This window comes from Motacilla alba, chromosome 5 (genome assembly GCF_015832195.1).
Source record: "Motacilla alba alba isolate MOTALB_02 chromosome 5, Motacilla_alba_V1.0_pri, whole genome shotgun sequence".
In the NCBI taxonomy this organism is placed as follows: Eukaryota; Metazoa; Chordata; class Aves; order Passeriformes; family Motacillidae; genus Motacilla; species Motacilla alba.
The window spans coordinates 24,109,914-24,118,705 of record NC_052020.1 but is presented as its reverse complement, the minus strand read 5'-3'; the positions used below and the strand labels follow the sequence as shown (position 1 = coordinate 24,118,705).

Here is an 8,792-nt window from a genome sequence, read left to right as displayed (position 1 = left end):
TTCTTTTCCTTGGGACCCCAAGAGGAACTGGAGCTTATCAGTATTGGTCCAAGAGCCCTGGCTGCAATCCTGGGAGGCCAGAGATCATATGAGGACCCAAAGGGACTTCTGGCAGCTGTTGCTCCAGCCCTCACCTGCTGAGCTGTGGTGGGCACGGGGGCACGCTGGCTCACAGGCGCCCATCGTCGTAGTACTCCAGCAGGTCCAGCCCGTCACGCTTGCTTTTGCGAGCTCTGCGCAGCGCCGCCGGCCGCACCAGGGCCACCCGCGTTCTGAAGCCAGGCTGCTTGGGTTTGATGCCGTAATCTGCGGGTGCAGCACAGGCTGGGCTCAGCTCTGGGACACGCACCCACCTGGAGGGGTGAGTGCATGGAAAGGGGGTTCAGAGGGGCAAGGAGAGCACTGTACCATCCACCAGGCCAAAGTGCTTCTGTGGAAGCTCCAGTGGAGCAGAGAAATCCTCAGGAACTGAGTAGCTGTCCCTGCAGAGGAAAACAAGGGCCAGGAGTGAGCCAAGGTCCTACAGCACTTACCCAGGCTGGCACAAGAGCTCCCTCGTGCTGCATCTTCCACCCAGTCTGGCCAGCTCTCAAGGCCTGGTGCCATAAATCCCAGCCTGTGTCAGGGGGGCTGGGGTACCTGCAGGTACCGAGGCAGGGAGGAGGAGAAGGAGGGAAGTGCCATCACCTCTGGTGCCCAGGCTGTGGGAGGGCAGCCCCCAGCAGCAGGGCAAGGAGCAGCAGGCAGCACAGCATGGTGCACACTGACCGGTTCCACTGGTTCCACAGCAAGGTCACAGAGGAGCCACCGTGGTTGCCCAGGACACCTGCTGGGTGGGGCAGGGCCCATGGCCCCTCCCAGGTACTGCTGCTGTCCCTGCCTTGTTCCCTTCAGGTCCTGGGCTGCCTCTGCCTGGGCCCTGCCAGCTGCTGAGCCTTCGTTGTGCTGTCCCTCCATATAGTCAGAGCTCCAGGGCTGCCTCTGTTCCTCAGCACCTGCTTGTGCCTTCCTCTCAAACCCTCCAAAAGCAGACCCTTGCATCTCATCTCAGTACCACTCTGTCCCAGGAGCCAACACTTCAGCCTCTTCCTCTGCTATAAGACTGAGCAAAGGGAGCACATTTCCCTGGTCACGGCTTTTCTTTGCTGCTGTTACCATGTTGCAGGGCCCTGCCAGCTGAGGTGGCAACACCGACCCCTCACACTGGCAAAGTCCTATTGTCCCCAGCTGTGGTGGCCCATGAGTGATGTGTGTGTGGGACTACATTTCCAATGCTGGGTGCTGAGGCAAGAAGGCTGTGACCCCTGCAGCCTGAGACTCCCTCAGGGATGCTTCAGGTAGGAATGTTTCCTATCCACTTGGGGCAGACTTACTACCCAGACAGCTGCCTGTGGGGCAGTCCAGTGCCACCCGCTGACTAACCCTTTGTCCTGGCCAAGGGAGCCTCCACAGAAGCTCACTGTGCAGACTGGTGCCTCACCTGTCCATTAGAAGAGACACAGGCCTGTCCTAGGCCCTTTATTAAATGTGGCACTGCAGATTTGCTGAATTAATCACTTCTCCTCTGCCCTTGGCCAAGCCAAGCACTGGCTGGCAGCCATTCTGCAAACCCTTTTAACACACATTAGGTGCTAGGAAAGCAGGCTGCACACTGCAGCTCTGTGTACCCCCAGGGGAACCCCAGGACTCTGGGGACTGAGGCAGGCACTGGGAATTACAGAGGCTATAGTCATCAGCTGAGCAACATGTGGGGCCCTGACTGACACAGGCCAGAGCAAAAGGCTTCTAAGGGACAGAGTATCCCAGGGCAGACAACTGCAAAAGCTGCTATTTCTGACAGAGATACCTGCTGGCAACCAGATACAAGGGATCCCATGCAAAGAGGCAGAGGCTCTTCAGCTCAGTTCTCTCCATTCAGTCAGTTTATTTGACAGACAAATCTGCTCCAAGCAGATGGGCCAGGCATGGCCAACACAAGCAGGTTGTGGGTCAACCTCAGCACCTTGACATGTGAGAAAGTGCTCTCCAAAAAAACCACTATGCTGCCTGGCTTTATTATAGCACAGCTGTACAAAAGAAGAAAAATCAAGTGCTTCAAAAAAGAAGTTACCCCATCACCATCACTGCAGCCACAGAATGGTCCAGAGAAATAGGTGGCCAGGGTCTCCCCACACATTTAGTGTCCATCATTCACGCCTAGATCTGTTAAAAAATTGCATACAACCCCCTCCCCGCTCTGCAGAACAGGAACTTCTCATTTATGATTTAACTGAAAATTAGACATTATCAACATCCCTCCCACAGCCTGCTTGCCCTCCTTAGGAATGTCCAGCCATGATTTTAGCATAGAGTAATCATCTTCTTTTCTTATCAGCCCCAGTTATAGAAATAGATTTTCTGCCAAGCAGGCAAGTAATCCATCAGTGGCCCTGAAACAAGAGAACAGAGAGATCATATATGTAGAAAGGCAACAATTTAAAGTGGTGTGTCTGTGGGGTATATCCCTCAATTCTCATTATGGTTCAAACAACCCCAAATCTCTACTTACACAAATCAGGTGAACCCAAGAACAGAATAGTTACTTTGGCCAAGATGTAAGGCAACACTGCAATGTGGTGCCAGAGATCAGAGCAGGACCAAGAGGAGTGTGAAACATGGTCAGCACAGCCATGGTGTGGGACACCAACCATTCCCTCAGAGCTGACATGTTAAAAATGCAGTGGGAAAGGAGGTCTGCAATGTGCAAGGGGAAAACCCACATGCAGAGAGTCAGGAGAACACTGCTGTGACAGGGAAGAAGGAAGATAATGCAGCAATAGTGAGCAGGTGCAAACACAGAAGCATCTGCTGTAGAGCAAAAATGCTTACGTTGCACGGGGCTTAACATAGGCTCCAAAACCTCTCTGAAATCACTAACTGGAGGAAGTGGCCCCTGAGCTAGCCAGCTTTCCCCAAAGAAAGGGCAATCCCATGACGCCAGGCTGATGTAATGTCATATCACTGCCATGAATCACTCCAAAAAAGGATTAACATCATCAGGGGAAGAGTGTAGGGAAATGAAATGCTGGCCTATAATAAAGGGATCCTCTGGTGAAGAACTAGAACACAGACCTGGTTTGGCCCTTTGATTTACAGTCAGTTTCTGCCTGGTTCAGTATTTCCATGCACCCATTTACCACTCATGTCCACACTGCAGACTAGGGATCAAGGAGAAGGGTTCAGAACAACGTTGGGGCCCTCGTGTACCAGCTGACGTACAGAAAGGAAGCCCAGGAAAACAGACCTAGGTGGCACACACCGAGCTCTGCAGCCTCAGGGCACACAGAGGTTTACTACTGTCATCAAGCTAGGAAGCCATTAATCTTTTCCTTCAACATTTAAAAATTACTCAAGCATCAACACAGGGTGCTCTAGTGCTAACCTCTCTAGGGACTTCCCAATTCCTTCCCCAGATTGGAAACCAATTGACAAATGTTCCCAACTGCCCTCATTTTTCTTCACCAGGCGGAAATGGGGATATAAATAAATAAATGGGGATATAACAATGGCACCCACTTACGTGTGATGAAGCCAACTCCAGGCACATAATCAGCCAACAAGCGCAGAAGGAGGAGGATCCTGCCCCTAGAAAGAGAAAGAATATGAGCAAGTCCAGCTGGACATCTCCTGCCCCAGCTGTGGAACACACAAACAGCAACGGCAGCTTAACGGCAGCTTAACCTGGTCACAGGCACCCACACATCTTCAGATCTACTCACCCAGTCCCCTGACGCTATTTCAGTTAAAAGGGACATTTTCAGCAAAAGCCCAGCAAGGGCCCCTTACTCTGAGTATCGGTCATAGAAAGGAGATCTCAGCAGGTAGTACAGCAGTAGGATGGTTCGTCGCCTCAGCTCTGCCCGCTCTCGCCTGTTCAGGTCTTTCAGATCACTCAGCAAACTCAGACTGGAAGGAGGAGAGCAGAGAGCTAAGTTACAGCAAAAGCAGCCAGCAGGGAAAAGAAAGGAGGCTTCTAAAGCCCTCCACTCACAGCTGCACACAGAGCAGCTCGCACCAGCTCAGAACAGAGAGCACTGTAAGTGTTGTAAAAGATGTGTCAATCTCCAAACTAAAGACCATCCCGGGTGCATATTTCTCTCAGTAGGGCCTGCCCAGGACTGGGGAACAGGGAAGTATGATGCCTAGCCACCACCAAACCAAGCACCTAGAAAGACTCTTCATCAGACTGACCTCGAGATGTCCAGGACTGCTGAGAGGAGCCAGGGCTTCCATGATCTCTGGCCCCACACTCCTAAACTCAGTACTAGGAACACACAGTCAAGGAATGAAAAGATAAGAGATTCCTAACAAGAGGCACACAGAGAAGTGATCCCCTGCGTACCCACAAAATTCTGCCAAGTGCAGGTGAATACACCCTAAGGCAGGGCTGGGAGCCCCGGGTAAAAGGGCTGGAGGACTTGCACCCACAGCTCCAGTAGCTAAGGCCAGCCACCAAAGTGTAAGAACGGGAAGAAAGCCAGTTCCGGGCCCAAGCAGAGCCGCGCAGGAAGCAGAGCTGGCGAGGCACTGCCCTGCGCCCGGGCCGAGCCCGCAGCACCCTCTGCTGGCACCCGCGAGTGCAGGGAGCCCGCACGGAGAAGGGCAGGATACGGTGGAGCAGGGGGCGGGTAATGTAGATGGATTCTGCGATGGTTTCTTGGAGACCCAGAGGAGTGGGAGGCTGGTTGATATCCTCCGTTCTTCGGCTCTGCGATTCCTCCCTTTGCTGGGGGGACCCCCAGTGCCGGGACTGCAGGGACGGGGCTGAAACAAGCAGGTCTGGTTACTAACACAAATAAAAGCTTTGTCCCAGCTGGAAACTATGGATGATGACTGCTAGCTCACTCCACCTGGCCCTGGAGCCCTTCAACCCCCCGGTCGGTTGGACGGGGAGAAGAATCAGAAAAAGGTGAAACTCCTGCATTGACATAGAACAGTTTAACAACTGAAATAAAAATAATAACAATAATAACAGTAATGAAAAGGAAGATAACAAAACCCAAGAAACACTAGTGAAGTACAGCCGCTCACCATCCCCAGACTGATGCCCATCCCATTCCCAAACAGTGATTGGCCCCTCCCAGCCAACTCCCCCAGTTTATACAGTGGGCATGATGTTCTATGGTGTGGAAGATCTCTTTGGCCACTTCAGGTCACCCATCCTGGCCATGCTCCCTTCCAGCTTTTTGCACATCTCCTCACTAGCAGAACCCAGGAAACTGAAAAGTCCTTGACTTAGAGTGATAGCTACTTCTCAATAACCTACAATATCAGTTATAATAATGTTATCAACATTATTCTCATACTAAACCCAAAACTCAGCACCATACCAGTTACCAGGAAGAAAACTATTCTATCCCAAGCCCAAACCAGGACACCTTCCTATCATGTTTCCCTGCTTTCTGCACTGTGAAGGTGTGAAAGAGGAAAGCTTGCAGAGGTACTTGCTCCTCAAAGCATAACCATGATGAAGAGCTGTCTCTGTTGCACGGCTCACTTGGGAAAACAATTTAGTGCTAGCCTTGCAGCACATCTCTGGTTGCTTTGATATCCCCACCTATCCACAGTGGGCCCAGTGAGTGGCAAGATATGTCCCAATACAAGGCCCTTTACTGCTCACACCCATGTCATCCATGAAGGCACAGAGCTGGAACAGCTCAGGCTGAAAAACAGGCTCAGTTACTTACTGCTCTGTAGAGAGCGCACAACACGGCTGGAACGCCTGCCAACATAGGTCTGATCCTTCCCTGAGGAGTTGTCTTCCATGCCTGCAGAAGGAAACAGCCACAGGGGTCAGGCTTCAAAGCAATACACTTCACACCCCAGAGCTGCCACCAAGAAGAGCAGATTGAAAGGCTGATTTAGTGCAAACTGGACCATTCTGTGGGTGAAAAGGTAAATCTGCCTGAGGGTGAAAAGGCAGAGGGTGAAAAGGTAAATCTGCCTGACATTGCCCAGGTCTCGGGCCTCTTTCCTCATCACTAGACCAGGGCACATACAGCCTGACTCATGGTTCAGCCAGAAATTCACAGCTTGGACTTCTCCATCCCCTCCTTCCAGATAGTAGGACAACCTGTCACTAAGCTAACTCGTCCTCTGCAAAGAGTGGAAAGTTGAACACAGCTCAGCCTTGAGTACAGACACCTTATGGTTCCATGTGCTGCACAAGCCACTGCTCTCATGAGTAATTCTAGCAGGACAAGACATGTGGCTCAGCAAGGCACCCAGCCAATGATGACAACACCATGGGCTCACCTTGAGGGTGGAGAGGCTGTTGCTTCTCCCTGTTCAGTGGCACAATGGGAGGAGACATCTGGATGCCAGCTTTGTACCACAGCAGGAGCAGGAGCCGAAGGATGGCTCTGTGAACAGACATGTGGAAGTCTTCAATACCAGACTATGGAGCTGGGCTCCTGTTACACTGGAGAGATGGCTTCCACAGAAGAGGAAAACACTCGGGTCTCCTCAGAGCAACTGGCAAGGTGAGAGGTGTAAGTGCTCCCTTCTGTGGCACAGAGTCCAGAACACTGTGGGGCTCCAAATTCCCCCAGCCTCAGGGACTGGCAGCTCAGTCCTGTGTGGGATTTTTTCCGGGGTACTATGGAGTGCCCTCCAGGTCCCCTTTCCGAGCGCATGCTGCCCCTTCCCCTCTGCCCGCAGCACTTACTTAGCCAGCTGGATGAGGACAATGATGGTCCACCGGCCCATCTCCCCCCACACCCTGGCTGTCCCCATCTCTGCAAAGACCTCCACGCATTCTAGTACACTCAGCCAGGTCAGCAGCTTCTGCTGGGGCAGCGACTGCAAAACACAGAGGGGAGGAGGGGGACAGGATGCAGGTTCTGCTCGGGAGTTAAAGAGGGCAGAAACACAGCCCAGTCTGGTGGGACCCTCAGAAATAAGCACCAGATGGCCTTGGAAGTCACAGCTCCAGAAACAAACAGCAATGTCTTCACTGTGGCTGGAGCCTACACACAAGCCCACTTATCTACGTCCAAGCAGGGGCAGACTGAGACATCATAGCATCACATGGCGTTACCTCTCCAAAAATAGGGACAACATCACATCTGTGTCTTATATTGCCTCTACCCCAACTGACACAGCAGGACAGCCTCCTGGGTTGTGGCACTGTGCCTAAACTCCACAGCAAAACCATCCCCTCCTCCTCATCCCAGAGCTGAGACACAAGACAACCTCCTCTCTGGACAGAGCTGATGAGGGAGTGTACTTGGAGTAGAGGGAAGGGAACTCAGAGTCCACAGCCACATCAGAGTGAATGCTGACTGAACACAGCATCAGACTAGATTTCAGGCATGAACCCCAAGACAGAGGGTCCTCTTCCAGTCTAGGTCTCTGCTATCCACATGGGAACTTACTACTGCTATCAACCACAGGGTTTGATTCACTGAAAAGCATCAATAAAGACAATGCAGATAAAATTCTATTCAATTTTAACCAGGGAAGCAAGTCTTGTGCATTTCTGTTTGTTACACGCCTGATGCTCTATTCGGGGAGCTGCCGAAACCCAAGCCACACACTGGGCAGGTTTGTAACAGAAGAACCTTGTCTGGAAAAAAACCAACCTCTACCCCATTCCCCAGAGGGGTTAACAACGCTGGGAGCCAGTGTGGGGCTCATGTAAGATAGACATAGTAGCAAGGCACTTACATTTGTTTTACTCAATACACTATGCAAAGAAAGAGTCTGATAGATGGAATGGAGAGCTTTGGTGCTGCAGAGCCAGTGCTGTGTAAACAGCAACGGTTTATTCATCAACACCTCTACCTAGCTCAAGTTCTGAGCTTCTCAAAAAAGCCTGTGGAGCTTCTGCTGCAAGTCAGGGCCTGATTTCTGCGGTCCAGTGCTCCGGCCACGCCTCCAAGCCAGGAGCTAAGGGACAGGGCTGCTATTTTACTTGCATTCAGCGGTTGCCTCTGGCTTTTCCATACCTGACCACAAAGAGAGGCCTTAGCAAAGACCTGTTAAGTTTCTACAGACACTCCCTTAAAGCTCCTGCAAGGAAGAAAGCATGTGTCCCAAATCCTCCTCCCACATGCTCCAGCCTTACCACTGGCAGGCTTTCCTGCAGGTCCTTTCGGAGAATCCAGTCATTTAACAGCACTAGGAGGTTGGAGGCAGAGTACACTGGAAAAGGAAGAGAACAACGCAGAATGGATGCACAGAAAGCAAGCCAAACCGGCCCTGCTGTGTCTGTCCCCGACAGGGGATTAGGGAAGGAGGGTGGGAAGATACGTAGACTCCTCCCAGGAGCTGCCCGAGAATGCAGGACAAATCAGGGCCCGGGGAGCCAGACCCGCATGCACCCGGGCACAGCACCGGCCCCGACCCGCGGCACACCTACCCAGCTCCGACAGCGCGTGCGAGTCCGAGAAGCGACCTGCGAAGGGAAGAGAGCGGCTACAGCGAGCGCCCGGAGCCGGGGGAGCCCCCACTCCCCGCTGGGTCCCGGTGCCCGCAATCCCCGGCCCAGACCCCGGCCGGAGGGACGAAGGCTCGCCCGCCTCCCCGCTCCCGCACCTGGCAGCAGGTAGGAGAGCCCCCGCACGGTGCCCTCCAGCTGGGCCGTGGCGGCGGGGTGCCGCCTCACGTACTCCTGGTAGCGCTGGCACAGCAGGCGCAGCCGCCACACCGGGCCGGCTCCGCGGGCACGGGCCGGGGCCGAGGCCGCCGCCGCCGCCATGGTGCCGCCGCCGCCGCGCTGCTTCCGGGGCCGCCCCCGCCGCGCCCCGCCC

General features: G+C 53.4%; 2 protein-coding genes across 2 annotated transcripts; both read right to left on the bottom strand.

Moving 5' to 3' along the window:
• Nucleotides 1-106: 106 nt before the first annotated feature.
• On the bottom strand, nt 107-1,756 carry C5H11orf94 (chromosome 5 C11orf94 homolog). The gene is made up of 3 exons (XM_038137879.1): nt 688-1,756; nt 409-482; nt 107-306 (listed from the first exon to the last, which is right to left on the bottom strand). The coding sequence occupies exons 1-3, from the start codon at nt 753-755 to the stop codon at nt 170-172; spliced, it is 279 nt and encodes a 92-aa protein (XP_037993807.1). The 5' UTR covers nt 756-1,756; the 3' UTR covers nt 107-169.
• A 136-nt stretch (nt 1,757-1,892) lies between these two features.
• On the bottom strand, nt 1,893-8,779 carry PEX16 (peroxisomal biogenesis factor 16). Its single transcript, XM_038137878.1, has 11 exons — nt 8,578-8,779; nt 8,402-8,437; nt 8,108-8,184; nt 6,707-6,840; nt 6,295-6,401; nt 5,727-5,807; nt 4,651-4,803; nt 4,231-4,303; nt 3,826-3,945; nt 3,560-3,624; nt 1,893-2,429 (listed from the first exon to the last, which is right to left on the bottom strand). Exons 1-11 carry the CDS (start codon nt 8,738-8,740, stop codon nt 2,371-2,373), a joined length of 1,068 nt encoding a protein of 355 aa, XP_037993806.1. The 5' UTR covers nt 8,741-8,779; the 3' UTR covers nt 1,893-2,370.
• Nucleotides 8,780-8,792: the final 13 nt, after the last annotated feature.